General features: G+C 37.2%; 1 protein-coding gene across 2 annotated transcripts in view; it reads left to right on the plus strand.

Moving 5' to 3' along the window:
• LOC128695383 (E3 ubiquitin-protein ligase RNF19B) overlaps window positions 1-15,284 on the plus strand; it is a 58,269-nt gene that overhangs the window by 24,268 nt on the left and 18,717 nt on the right. For both annotated transcript variants that reach the window (XM_070095488.1, XM_070095487.1), the window contains exons 7-9: window positions 317-461; window positions 4,182-4,318; window positions 9,173-9,270. In XM_070095488.1, the coding sequence (XP_069951589.1) occupies window positions 317-461; window positions 4,182-4,318; window positions 9,173-9,270 (380 nt within the window). The remainder of the gene's footprint in view (window positions 1-316; window positions 462-4,181; window positions 4,319-9,172; window positions 9,271-15,284) is intronic.

Genomic DNA, 15,284 nt, shown 5'->3' on the forward strand with positions numbered 1-15,284 from the left:
ATTTCTTATTGTGTTTTCAGTGAATGGAGTGGTATATAGATAAATATTTTAAGCACAATTTGGGTAGTATTTTGTAAGCGCTCAACTAAATTTACAATCATTACTAAAATTTTCTATTAATGCAATTTTTTTTAATGGCTCATGCATGATATCTAATTTTTTTCTCATTACAGAGGCAGTGTTAATGGCATCATTGATTTCCACTCTTTTGTAGTTTTTGTTTTGAGAATGTTCTATAAATTAAACACTTTCCTCTCTTCTTCTGACTGAAATTTAAAATTATTAGCCTTACTATATGCAGTATTTCATGTTTCAGGTGATGATGTCAAAGCCTGCCCAAGGTGTCAAGTATTGATTGTGAAGATGGATGATGGCTCCTGCAATCACATGACCTGTAGTGTATGTGGGGCAGAATTCTGTTGGCTGTGTATGAAGGAAATCTCTGACCTGCATTATCTCAGGTTTGTCATTGTTGCATAATTTTCTTACATTACAGGTTGACCACAGGATCATAGCCTCATCTTTGGCTACAGAGACTTGAAGGTCTCCTATCTCAGTCATGGTGTACCCATTATATTAATTTTAAAGATTTATTTATTTGCACTAAAGCTAAAATAAAGTAGATTTATTGTGTTGTGACCACATGGAAGTGAGGTTTAATACTTTCTTAGGATGTACATTATTACAGTTTACCTAGGAAAAAAATATTTTGGCCAAAGTGTATCATTTTTATGTGATGTTTCTTAGTAATCTTTCTTCTAAGGATATTTTTTTTAACAGACTAGTGATTGATCCATTGGTTATTAAAGTGTGCAGTTATGAACACCACAAATACATGCACAAGCAAAACTAAACCATATAATTTACTGAAATTTGTAAAAGTTACCCACAAGTGAGACAAAATACAAAGAATCTAGAATGATGACTAAATACAGTAGAGGAGGCACTGTGTGAGATATTAAATATGAAGTTCCTGTGTGTGTGTGTGTGTGTGTGTGTGTGTGTGTGTTTATCGAGGACACTAGTGGAACTCCTAAGCGCTAGCTGAAGTGGATGACGTTGAAATGTTTAAGGAAAAAAGAGAGAGGTTGCTACTTTATGTTGAGAGAAGCAGTAACACAAGATTCAGTAGCACTGTACAAGTTAAAAGAATGTGAAGATGATCCAAGCTATCTACTCTGAAATTTTTAGAGGGATTTCAATAGAAGGCAAAGTGAACAATGGAAAAAGGTTCACATTGTGTTCATATTAAAAAAAAAAAAAAAAAAAAAAAGGCAAGAGGGAAGGTGCGTCCAGCTTTGTTTTGTTTCACTAACAAAACGGTAAGACAATAGAATAGAACCATTACAGAACAGCGGATGTGTTCATATATCTGTGTATATAAGTTGAGAGTTTACTTTGGTCCTTATTTTAGGGGAAAGAGTACCCTAATCATTGATACACAGGTGAATTTTAACCCTTTCAGGGTCGACAGGCCCACTCAGAGACTTGTTCTCAGGGTCGGCCAAATTTAAAAAAAAAAAAATTTTCTTATGAAAAGATAGAGAATCTTTTCCCGATCATAATGACACTAAAAGTATGAAATTTGATGGAAAACTTAGGGAATTATGCTCTCGCGAAGTTAGCGGTCTCGACGATGTTTACGCATCGGCGATTTTTGCCCACTTTGAGCCCTATTTTCGGCCAATTCGGTGTACTTGTCGACAAAAATCATAACTATTTCGCTAGAACTCCATTTTTTTCTATCGAATGAGTACAAGAAACCACCCATTTACCGATTTCAACTATCCAATACAGTGGTCAGAATTTAGCAATTTTGCCAATTTCACTCAAATTTCAAAAGATGCCAATTTCCGAATAGGGTCCAGAATAAACAAAGACATTCCTGGCACTAAAATAACATTTCCTCTGTTCATTAGTCATGTCTCCATGCCCCTCTTACATTCTTTTGCTTTCCACTTTGAATTTTTATTCTCACAAAAAATAGATTTACTGTTATGCAGACTACTGCATTGGTGCAGAAATGGTATAAATAATATCAGTGCACTTGTGAAAGAATATTAGTCTCACCAGTTGACGTGTATTGGACACACAGCATGATTTGTTTACTTTTGAACTTTGGTAAAAATCGAACATTTCTGCTAATTTGAGCTCAATTTCAAGATATTTTTCTTTGTAAAACCAGTCAAAATCATGTCAACTTCTGTAATATGTCATCCACTCTATAAAATGAGACCAGGAAAACTAGAATACAACAATAAATACCATACGAAAATGCAGTGCAAAGTCGCTGTTTTAATCCAAAAACGTGGTCAACGTTTTTTTTTCTCATTACACACTGTGTGTTGCAGGATTTTTTTTATGCCATGCACACTGACCACATAGACCCATTCTTTCATATGTAGGCCTACCAGCTTTCTCTCGCTAGATTTGAGGGCGCTAGAATTTAGGCGTACTAGTACATACGTCAAAAACCCTGGCTCGTAAGCCGTACTAGTATGGCCGAAACCCTGAAAGGGTTTACTTGGGTGTCTTATGTGTTCTTTATGGGCTTCAGATATGTAGTCAGTCAAAATGTCATGAGTTTTACACTCCAGTGTGCAGGTTATTTGTGTATTATTCGAGCCACGATATTGTGCCTTTTCATTTTTCACATGAATGTAGATTGTGATAAAGCTTCAGCCAGAAAGGAATCTACAAATTATGGGCAAAATATTGTCACAAAGATCAAATAAGTAAAATTGAGAAATGTTTCTATGCTATACTGGCATATTAAACAGTGATGATAGGACACCATGAGCATAGTTCTGCTTCTGAATCTATGGTAGAGCAATCAAAGGGATCCAAGAGATGGTACATAGTAAGCAGTACAACCACCCACAGTTTTAAAAGACTGGTAATTAGCTGGTTTTTGAAATTGTAAACACACACACATGGGATTCCATGAGCATAGCTACGAATGGGTAATTATGGATAATTCTATGTAAAATAAGTAATAAAAGTGACAAACCCTACAAGAAGTCTTCAATAAATTGAGGAAAGGTAGTGATGGATGATAGAATATAATGTAGGTAAGTACCATTCAGTGGAAATGGGATAAAGAAACACAGGCCAAATAAAGAATATAGATTGTGGTGAGTATTGTAAAAATAATGTACTTAAAAAAGCCATTTGAGAACAAACCTGCTATTGTCGTTTGGTTTCTTAGCGAGAATATCTTGTACCATACATCATATTTGTTACAGTTATGATTATCAGAGATTAAAGAAAATTAGATTGCAGATTGCATTCAGATTTCAGAAAAGCTTTTGATCATATCCTAAGAAAGATTAATCTGGAAACTACAAATGGATGAAGATTGACAGACAAATATTAGGAGATGAGATTTTTTGGAGGATAACTGCCTCAGTGGGAAATGGCTGATGTGTTAAAAAAAAAAAAAATTGAGGGAATTGAGCGACAGTTGAATGATGGCTTTCAATGTAGAGAAGTGACTTGGCAAATATAGTGATAAATATTTAAAGATCAGACAAAGGGATTCATAAGTATTTATATAAAAAAAAAAACATTAGATCAAATAAATTTCAATTGAAGCTTGTATACTACACTGGCAGACTAAAAAATGACTTTCACATACATTACAAGGATGAAATTTTAAAACAAAAGTTGTTCATACCAGTAAAAATAGTCCATACAGTGAAGCATGACTTGCACAGGTTTAACTTTCTTTTTAAATATAAGAACACCAAAGGCCATAATTATAAAATGAGTAGTCAAAAGGATCATTAGAATTTTTTTTTTTTCACATTCTGGTAGAATAGTGGAATGGGATTCAAGAAAAGAATATAGCATATTATGTATTGAAGACTGGACACTACCAGCATAGCTCTGCAGCTTTATCTATAAATGGGTACTCATAGATAGGTAGTCACATGTTTAAGTTGCAGATAATCGCATGCGCGTGCACGTGTGTATGTGAATTTATAGATGTAACGGTATCTACAAATACGTACTGTTACACAATTGCATATGCTTTCAAGTGCACACATTTCCACATAGGACACTCTTTTTATTATTCCTATTATAAGATGCAATTTTTAATCTGAGAAATATTTAATTTTGCTTTTCCAGATTAACATTGTATTTACAGTGTATTGTTATATTTTATGTTCATCTAATAGCCCATCAGGATGTACGTTTTGGGGAAAAAAACCATGGTCCAGGAAGAAGAAGATCCTGTGGCAGTTGGGCACCCTTGTTGGTGCTCCTCTTGGCATAGGGCTAGTGGCAGGTCTGGCTGTCCCTGCCATGATTATCGGTTAGTAAGATTTTTACAAACTAGATGATTATATGTACTAATGCATTTAAAAGTTTAAGAGATACAGTATAAAATGGTTTAAGAATTAGTGATCACATAGTCACAGGCAGTTGGTGATGGACAAGCTATTTGAGGTATATACATATGGTTGTAATCTCGGTGTAGATTGCATCAGTGCATTCTCTTTAAAATCTTTGCTAAATTTCCTCGCAATATATTTCCACTCCATAGCCAATACATCAAACTATCACTCTATCTTTTTCTTTTTTAACATTCAAGAATGGCCTATGAGATAGCATTAGGATATTAGGAATATGTAGCATTTCGATAATAGTTGATATACGTTTTTCCATATTTTTTTGTCCACTGCACAACTGAGCAAGCAAGTTTGCCTGTGTTTTGGCATCTTTTCTAGAACTATTCTGAATCAGTATTGAGGATAGTAAGTGAGAATATAATGGAGTGGTGTGTGTTGAACTGTTTAACACTTTTCTTGTGATTGGCAACTTTGCATTCTTTTCTGCCTTGCTTTTGCTTTCTTCAGCCTTCGTGCCAGTTTACTAGGTAAATTGAGGAGTATGTAAATCTTTTTAGGTAACAATAAAAATAGACCGGTTCCCAATTTACAGTACCAACTCAAATATGGGAATACGGAATCAAACTATATATTGTATTACTCTGCATTATTTATAAACCAATGAAACATCTAAAGTTTCCTTTCTAAATTGTGGGTTAATACTGAATTGTTCCAGTGTTGGTATTGACTTTTTATTTTGCTTTTTAATGTTCTGCACTCCATTTGGATGCACTTTGAATTAACAATGCATACAGGAAAGATGACAAATAATTGCAGGATTGTGATAGTCCTTAACAGAAAAATTTAAATGTAATTCATTGCTAGTGTTGGCAGAGTGACTCGAGAAATGTTTTCTTTTTTGAATCACTCAGTCTTGGTGGGAGAGAGCTGATGTGGTGTAGTAGAGGGGAGGAGGGGTAGAGGTTATCCTAGGAAAGGATGGAGGGTGGGGGTTAGAGGTTTTGTGTTGAAAGGGCCTGGGCAGGCAGCAGGCATGTGTGAATGTGTTAGATAGGACTGAATGGAGACGAAGGTTTTTGGGACCTGATGAGCTGTTGGAGTGTGAGCAGGGTAATATTTTGTGAAAGGGTTCAGGGAAACCGATTAGCAGAACTTGAGTCCTGGAAATGGGACATGCAATGCCTGCACTTTAAAGGAGGGGTTTGGGATATTGGCAGTTTAGAGGGACTTCTAAACTATCGTATCTGAGCGCCTCTGCAAAGACAGTGATTATGTATGAGTGATGGTGAAAGTGTTGAATGATGATGAAAGTATTATTTTTCTTTCTTTTTGGGTCACCCTGCCTCAGTGGGAAATGGCCAATGTGTTAAAAATATATATAATGTATGTATGAATGTAGGTTAGACAGCAACCATCCAGGGAGGTACTACCATCCTGCCAAGTGAGTGTAAAGCAAAAACCTGTAATTCTTTTACATGATGGTAGAATTGCTGGTGTCTTTTCTGTCTCATAAACATGCAAGATTTCAGGTACATCTTGCTACTTCTACTTACACATAGGTCACACTGCACATACATGTACACATTTATGTATACACACTCATCTGAGTTTTCCTTGATTTTATCTTAATAGTTCTTGTTCTTATTGCTTTTCCTTTTATATCCATGGGGAAGTGGAATAAGAATCTTTCCCTGTAAACCATGCGTGTTGTAAGAGTCGACTAAAATGCCGGGAACAATGGGCTAGTAACCCCTTTTCCTGTATAGCCTACTAAAAAGAAAAAGAAAACCATCAAAGTGAGATGTTTGAATGTGAGTGGATGTTGTGCAAATGGTAAGAAAAAGATCATTGTTGATATTATGAATGAGAAGAAGCTGGATGTCCTGGCTTTAAGTGAAACAAAGCTGAAGGGAGTGGGAGAGTTTCAGTGTGGAGAAATAAATGGGATTAGGTCAGGGGTTTCAAATAGTTAAAGCTACAGGAGGAGTAGCAATAATGTTGAATGATAAGTTATGGCAGGAAAAGATGGAATATACATGTATTAATTCAAGGATTATGTGGAGTAAAATAAGGGTTGGATGTGAAAAGTGGGTTATAGTAAGCGTTTATGCACCTGGAGAAGAGAGAAGTGTAGAGGAGAGAGAGAGAGATTTTGGGAAATGTTGAGCGAGTGCATGGGGAGTTTTGAACCAAGTGTGAGAGTACTTGTGGTCGGGGATTTCAGTGCTAAAATGTTGTGGAGGGAGTAGTAGGTAAATTTGGGGTGCCAGGGGTAAATGAAAATGGGGAGCCTTTGATTGAGCTATGTGTAGAAAGAGGTTTGGTAATAAGTAATACATATTTTATGAAAAAGAAGAAAAATAAGTATACAAGGTATGATATAGCACATAATGAAAGTAGTTTGTTAGATTATGTATTGGTGGATAAAAGGTTGATGGGTAGGCTTCAGGATGTACATGTTTATAGAGGGTCATATATCGGATCATTATTTAGTTAGCTACACTTAGAGTAAGAGGTAGATGGGACAAAAGGAAAATGGCAACAAGAAGTAAGAGGTGAAAATATATAAACTAAAGGAAGGAGGACGAAGTTAGGGTGAGATATAAGCAACTATTGGCAGAAAGGTGGGCTAGTGGAAGTATTGGTAGTGGGGGGGTTGAAGAGGGTTGGAATAGTTTTAAAAATCCATTATTAGAATGTGGGGCAGAAGTTTGTGGCTATAGGAGGGTGGGTGCCAGAGGAAAGAGGAGTGATTGGTGGAATGAAGAAGTAAAGGGTGTGATAAAAGAGAAAAAGATAGCTTATGAGGAATGGATTTGTCAGTTAAAAACAGAGTAGGGGAGGTGGTAATATCATGCACTGGTCATTGAAGTGTAACATCTATTAGGAGTGAAGAAGAGCAGGATGTGAGTGTGGGGGAGGTGTGTGAGGCATTAAGTAGAATGAGAGGGGATAAAGCAGCTGGATCTGACAGGGTCAAGACAGAAATGTTAAAAACAGAGGGGGATATAGTGTTGGAGTGATTGGTATTTTTGTTTAATAAATGTATGAAAGAGGGGGAGGTACCTAGGGATTGGCAGAGAGTTTGTATAGTTCCCTTATACAAAGGGAAGGGGGGACAAGAGAGATTATAAAAATTATAGGGGAATAAGTTTACTGAGTATACAAGGAAAAGTGTACAGTAGGGTTATTATTGAAAGAATAAGAGGCAAGACAGAGAGTAGGATTTTGGATGAGCAAGGAGGGTTCAGAGCAGGTAGAGGATGTGTAGATCAAGTGTTTACATTGAAGTGTATATGTGAACAGTATTTAGATAAAGGTAGAGAAGTTTTCATTGCATTTATGGATTTAGAAAAGGCATATGATGGAGTGGGTAGGGGAGCAATGTAGCAGATGTTGCAGGTATATGGAATAGGTAGTAAGTTACTAAATGCTGTAGAGAGTTTTTATGAGGATAGTGAGGCTCAGGTTAGGGTGTGTAGAAGAGAGGGAGACTACTTCCCAGTAAAAGTAGGTCTTGGACGGGGATGTGTAATGTCACCATGGTTGTTTAATATATTTATAGATGGGGTTGTAAAAGAAGTAAATGCTAGGGTGCTGGGGAGAGGGGTGGGATTAAATTGTGGGGAATCAGATGCAAAATGGGAGTTGACACAGTTACTTTTTACTGATACTACTGTGCTTATGGGAGATTCTAAAGAAAAGTTGCAAAGGTAAGTGGACGAGTTTGGGAGTGTGTGTGTGTAAAGGTAGAAAGTTGAAAGTGAACATAGATAAGAGTAAGGTGAAGAGGGTATCAGATGATATAGATTAAAATTGAATATCACATTGGGGAGAGGGAGTATGGAAAAAGTGAATGTTTTCAGATACTATTTGGGAGTTGACGTGTCAGCTGGTGGGTTTGTAAAGGATGAGGTTAACCATAGAATTGATGAAGGAAAAAAAGGTGAGTGGTTCATTTAGGTATATGTGGAGACAAAAAACATTATCTATAGAGGCAAAGAAGAGAATGTATGAAAGTATAGTGGTATCAACTCTCATATATGGGTGTGAAGCTTGGGTTGTAAATACTACAGTGAGGAGGTGGTTGGAGGCAGTGGAGATGTCCTGTCTAAGGGCAATGTGTGGTGTAAATATTATGCAGAAAATTTGGAGTGTGGAAATTAGGACAAGGTGTGGAGTTAATAAAAGTATTAGTCAGAGGGCTGAAGAGGGGTTGTTGAGGTGGTTTTGTCATTTAGAGAGAATGGATCAAAGTAGAACAACATGGAGAGCATATAAATCTGTAGGGGAAGGACGGCGGGGTAGGGGTTGTCCTCGAAGACGTTGGAGGGAGGGGGTGAAGGAGGCTTCGTGGGCGAGGGGCTTGAACTTCCAGCAAGCATGCCTAAGCGTGTTAGAGAGGATTGAATGGAGACGAATGGTATTTGGGACCTGACGAGCTGTTGGAGTGTGAGCAGGGTAATATTTAGTGAAGGGATTCAGGGAAACCAGTTATTTTTATATAGCCGGACTTGAGTACTGGAAATGGGAAATACAGTGCCTTCACTTTAAAGGAGGGGTTTGGGATATTGGCAGTTTGGAGTGATATGTTATATATCTTTATATGTGCTTCTAAACTGTTGTATCTGGGCGTCTCTGCAAAAACAGCGATTATGTATGAGTGAGGTGAAAGTGTTGACTTTTTTTTTTTTTTTTTTTTTTTTTTTTCTATATCTACTACCAATTTTGAGAATATCAGAAATTCATTTAATTGCAATATCATCCTTTAATTTAACATTTCTTTTATGTAATTAAGAAGGCTGTTCTCTCCACAGGCATTCCCATTTGGGTTGGCCGTAAACTCCATGCACGGTACTCCATGGCCAACCCTCACCGTCGCAATTTGGCTGTAGTGGGTGGAGTTACAGCTTCAGTAAGCATTGCTTTTGGTTTTATTAAGTTGTGCATTCCTATGAATCAAGTGAAATACTGTCCTTCTAGAAAGCAATCACAGCATATTGGTCCGGGTTGAACAAAAAAAATTGTTTCAAGTTTCTAACTTATGGTTATTTTTTAATCATTCTAGCCAAAGTTTTGTGAGTTTTATTCTTCACCATTTGTATATATGCCTTTTATTGCATAGCATTGACAGTGGACAGCAATATTGCATAAGGCTGCTTGTTGATTCTATAATTTTCTTTCATACTATTTGTTTCACTGATTTTTTTTGTCCTAGCAGGGATGGGTTTGTATAGTCTCCCTTGAATATTGCACTTGCAATATGCTCTTTCATGGAATGCTTAAACAATTCTTCACATTGATAATGATGATAATTTAATAATTGGGATTTTGTTATTTTTGAGTGCCTATTCTTTCAAGAAATTCAGAAGCAATTGCACACCAAGCCATAAATCATTACTGAAGTTTATATTCTAGAGCAAACTCTATAATGATCAGAATCATATGTTCTAGAAAAGTGGTGTGCTTTCAGCTGAGACTTGAAAGCATAAGATTCCTGACTTAACAAGACACTGGCAGTCTATTGAACAATCTAGGAGATACAATAGAAACAAGCAAACCATTAGGCAGTAACTTGCAATTAAGAAAAATTTTGCCCTCCTTAAAAGAACGGTGTACATAATGTATTTGCAAACCAAGTAGTGCTCCAGTTATTGTATTAAAAGAACAGAATCAGCGATTCCATTATGAATTGCGTCCATCCAATGTACTTAATATAGTTTCATTTTTTTTTTTCTAATTTTGTGTATTCCTTTACCTTTTCTTTCTGTTGCTTAACCCTTTGACTGTTGCAACCCCCAATCCTGAGGTGTCTCCTGGTGTCGCAAAATTTCAAAAAAAAAAAAAAGATTATGAAATGATAGAGAATCTTTTCTCGATTGTAATGACGCCCCAAAACATGAAATTTGATGGAAAACTGACGGAGTTACGCTCTCGCGAAGTTAGTGACCTCTGTGATATTTACAAATCGGCGATTTCACCCAATTTGAGCCCTATTTTCGTCTAATTCCATTGTTCCAGTCGACGAAACTCATAGCTATTTCTTTAGAGCTCCAGTTTTTCTAGCGATTGAGTACAAGAAACTGCCCATTTACCGATTTCAACTACCCAATAACGTGGCCAGAAAATTGCAATTTGGCCAATTTCACGAAAATTATAAAATATGACAATTTCAAAATAAGGTCCAGAATGAACAATGCAGACATTCCTGGCTCTAAAATAACATTTTCTTTGTTCGTCAGTCATGTCTCCAGGCCCCTCTTACATTACTCTTGCTTTCTATTTTGAATTTTTATTCAAACAAAAAATAGAAGATTTTCTGTTATGCAGACTACTGCAATATTGTAATAATTGTACAAATAATGTCAACCCATTCATGACTGCATATTAGAATGGCTACTTGGACATTTATTGGACAATGACATCATTTGTTTACTTTTGAACATCAGTAAAAATCAAACATTTCCCCTACTTTGAGCTCCATTTCAAGGTTCTTTTTATAGTAAAACCAATCAAAATCATCTCTATTTCTATAATATGTTTTCCATTCTATCAATTGAGACCAAGAAAATGAGAATACAACCATAAATACTATACGAAAATAGACCACAAATTCGGCAATTTAATTAAAAAAAATGGTCGGAGTTTTTTTTTTCTCATTATGCATTGCGTGCTCCAGGATTTTTTTTATATGGTGCACACTGACCCCACAGACCCATTCTCTCACATGTGGGTCTACCAGCTTTCTCCTGCTTGATTTGAAGCCACTAGAATTTTTTTTTTTTTTTCAACAAACCGGCCGTATCCCACCAAGGCAAGAATTTATGAGTATATATACGTCAAACACGGTACCTTATAAGACATATACGTATATACGGCCGAAACAGTCAAAGGGTTAACCCTTTGAGGGTCGAAACCCCTGCTCTTGAACTTGCTCTCAGTTGGAAAATTTAAAAAAAAAAAAAAAAAGTTATTTTTTCTTATGAAATGGTAGAGAATCTTTTTCTGAAGATGAAAAAAGGTGAGTGGTGTATTGAGATATATCTGGAGGCAAAAAATGTTATCTATGGAGGCAAAGAAGGGAATGTATGAAAGTATAGTAGTACCAACACTCTTAGATGGATGTGAAGCTTGGGTTGTAAATGCTGCAGCGAGGTGGTGGTTGGAGGCAGTGGAGATGTCCTGTCTAAGGGCAGTGTGTGGTGTAGGTATGCAGAAAATTCGGAGTGTAGAAATTAGAAGGTGTGGAGTTAATAAAAGTATTAGTCAGAGGGCTGAAGAGGGCTTGTTAAGGTGGTTTGGTCATTTAGAGAGAATGGATCAAAGTAGAATGACATGAAGAGCGTATAAATCTGTAGGGGGAGGAAGGCTGGGTAGGGGTCGTCCTCGAAAAGGTTGGAGGGAGGGGGTAAAGGAGGTGTTGTGGGCGAGGGGTTTGGACTTCCAGCAAGCGTACGTGAGTGTTAGAAAGGAGTGAATGGAAACAAATGGTATTTGGAACCTGACGAGCTGTTGGAGTGTGAGCAGGGTAATATTTAGTGAAGGGATTCAGGGAAACCGGTTATTTTCATATAGTCGGACTTGAATCCTGGAAATGGGAAGTACAATGCCTGCACTTTAAAGGAGGGGTTTGGGATATTGGCAGTTTGGAGGGATATATTATGTATTTTTATACGTACATATATACTTCTAAACTGTTGTATTCTGGGCACCTCTGCAAAAACAGTGATTATGTGTGAGTGAGGTGAAAGTGTTGAATGATGATGAAAGTATTTTCTTTTTGGGGATTTTCTTTCTTGGGTCACCCTGCCTCGGTGGGAGACGGCCGACTTGTTGAAAAAAAAAAATACAAAAAGTACAAAATTTGATGTGAAATTTTTGTCAGTTATGTTTACGCATTGACGATTTTCCCCCACTTTGAGCCTGATTTTAGGCCAATTGCATTATTCCAGCTGACCAGATTCTTAGCTATTTCACTTGTATGCCTTTCATTCTATTGATTGAGTACAAGAAACTGCCCATTCAACTATTTCAACTATACAAATTCATCAGAAATTAATGTGGTCAGTTTCACACAAAACTTGAGAAATGCCAACTTCAAAATAGGGTCCAGAATAAACTATGCAGGCATTCCTGGCACTAAAATAACATTTCCTCTCTTCATTACTTATGTTCCCAGGCCTCTCCAATATTACACATTAATTCCAGTTATAATTTTTATTCATGCAAAAATAGAAAATTTACTGGTTTGCAAACTAGTTTATTATTGTAATTGTATAAATAATGTCAGTGCATTCCTAAAACCGTACTAGACTGGACAGATGGTCATGTTTTGGATGAGTGACGTCATTGTATACCCTGAAATATCGGCAAAAATTGACGGTTTCTGCTACTTTGAGCTCAGTCTCGAGCTTCTTTCAGTCCTGAAACCAATCAAGATTGCCTCTACTTCTGTAATATATCTTCCATTCTATCAAATGAGACCAAGAATCATATACCCATGCAAAAATACACTGCAAAGTCACTGTTTGAAACCAAAAACATGGTTGCAGTGTTTTCCCATTGTGCACTGCTTGCTGAAGGATTTTTTTTTATATAGTACACAGTAACTACATAGACCCATTCTCTTATCTCTAGGCCCTGATTTACTGCTCACAGCTTAACTGAGTGAGCTGAGCTCATGGCAGTGAACTACGGGACTGACCCTGGCTTCAAAGCTGCAGTACTACAGGACTGACACTTAACCCATTAACTGTCCAAATGTAGATCTACATTCTCTCGCCCAGCGCTCTAAATGTTTTGAAAAAAAAATTTTTTTATAGAGATAGAGCGCATTTTTCTACATGTCATAGGATAAAAAAAATTTAGGATCAATACTTACCGAGATATGAGCACGCGAAGTTGGCCCTTGATGCTCATCTGACGGCAACATCGAGTCCTGCTGCTTGCAGAAGTGTTGCCGATGTACCTTTTTTCCTCGTTTTTTATATATAATTTTTCTTTCAACACACCGGCTGTATCCCACCGAGGCGGGGTGGCCCAAAAGGAAAAAGGAAAGTTTCTCCTTTTACATTTAGTAATATATACAGGAGAAGGGGTTACTAGCCCCTTGCTCCCGGCATTTTAGTCGCCTCTTATGACACGCATGGCTTGTAGAGGAAGAATTTTGTTCCACTTCCCCATGGAGATACATAATTTTTATGTTTGGATAATTACTATTTATAGTAGTTCTTGTGATTTGATAGCCAATCTTTGTTCTGACACTAATATTAGGTACTGAAATAGTACTCAAATAGTCACAAACACAGTGACAGGTGAACATTTTCACCTACCTTAGTCACATATTATTGTCTAGAAGTATATACATAGTATTTATAGGTCCCAGCAATGTTTTGGATACACGGGAGTATATAATAATATTAATAATAAGTTCCCTTGAAGCATGTAAGTGTGTCACTTGTTTTATCTTATCACTCCACTAATGACAGTGGTGACATTTGATGAGCCTTAGCTTGTTTTCACTGCTACACATAAACATATCTGTCTGTCTTTCTGTCTGCCTGTGTGTTTGTCTGCTTGTCTCTACTGCCTCAGAGAGTTGCTTATGAACCAACTGGTATTACACACGATCACTATCTACAAGCACAGTATAGCGCTGTGAAGGCTTACTCAGCCCTGTAACAACTTCAGACAGTATTACCAAGGCTGGCTCCTCCTCAGGAAAATTAATGAATAGAAAAAGAAATAATAATTCACAAAGATAAACACTTTATTATTTATTAAAGCAAACATAAAACAATAAAACATGAAAGGTATATCCTATTTGAAAGAAAAATGAAAAATGAAATGAATAAAATAACATTTGAACTCAACGCTAATATATATAGGGGTGTCTGGTGTTGGTGACACTGCGTGTTGTTGAAATCGTAGCAGTTGCTGATGATGGGGAGGGGGGTCGCAGGTGTTGGTTACAACCCACCGGTTCGTTCTTCACAGTATAGCCATGAGTATTCTATCCCGATGACAGGAAAGCAGGTTCTTTACCGCTGCAATGATGAGGGATTACGTCCTGCAATTTCATACAGGTGCACAGGTAATTAAATCCAAAAAGGGGAAGTCTCAGGACGTTAGTCCATCTCCATCAATTCTACTCGTTGATTGGCAGGTGACCCTCTCTGTCATCCAAGCTGGAAAGATAGACAGGTTACCCACTGCTTAAGAAATCACTCTCCATGATAAGTACAATACCTAAAAGATGTGGTGACTATTACAACAGTCAACTTAGAGCAAGACTGAAAGGACTAAGTTTATTATTGGTCAAAAGTGAAGCTTTCAACCAATAAATCCACTAGAATACAAGGCAGGCATGTACTTACAGTAGTGCTGGGAGCTGTGAGTCTAGTGATTATTGTTTGGACCGGAGCCCCACACATCACCTTTCGGGGGGGGGGGGAGAAGGAGGGGAAGGGATAGTGGGAGCTAGACTGACCCTACCTTAACAAGCAGCCGGCAATCAAACTATCACTTTAGGGGTGGGGGAGAAAAGGCGGGAATAGCGGGAGCTGGACTTACCCTACCTTAACAAGTAGCCGACAATGAAACTATTGTTACTATATACTCCATCGCTACTCCTATCTATTGAACTTTTCCCTGACAAGCGCTTTGGATTTTTTTGGGTTATCCTAGGCAATTTACACTGTATAATTGTATTTATGCATGTGTTCCTGTGAGACAGACAGACAGAGATAGAGATAGACAGAGACAGAGATAGAGACAGCCAATCAGTCAGCTGCCAGCCAGCCAGCCAAAATTACAGTTCCAGAATTGTTTCCTTTTTTTTTAGGGCATAGGTTATAGGACATTTTGGCAGGATGACACTTCCCTCTTAAAAGGGAAGTGTTAATATGACATGACATCAGTGAATCCTTG

Source organism: Cherax quadricarinatus, chromosome 50 (assembly GCF_038502225.1).
Source record: "Cherax quadricarinatus isolate ZL_2023a chromosome 50, ASM3850222v1, whole genome shotgun sequence".
Lineage (NCBI taxonomy): Eukaryota > Metazoa > Arthropoda > Malacostraca > Decapoda > Parastacidae > Cherax > Cherax quadricarinatus.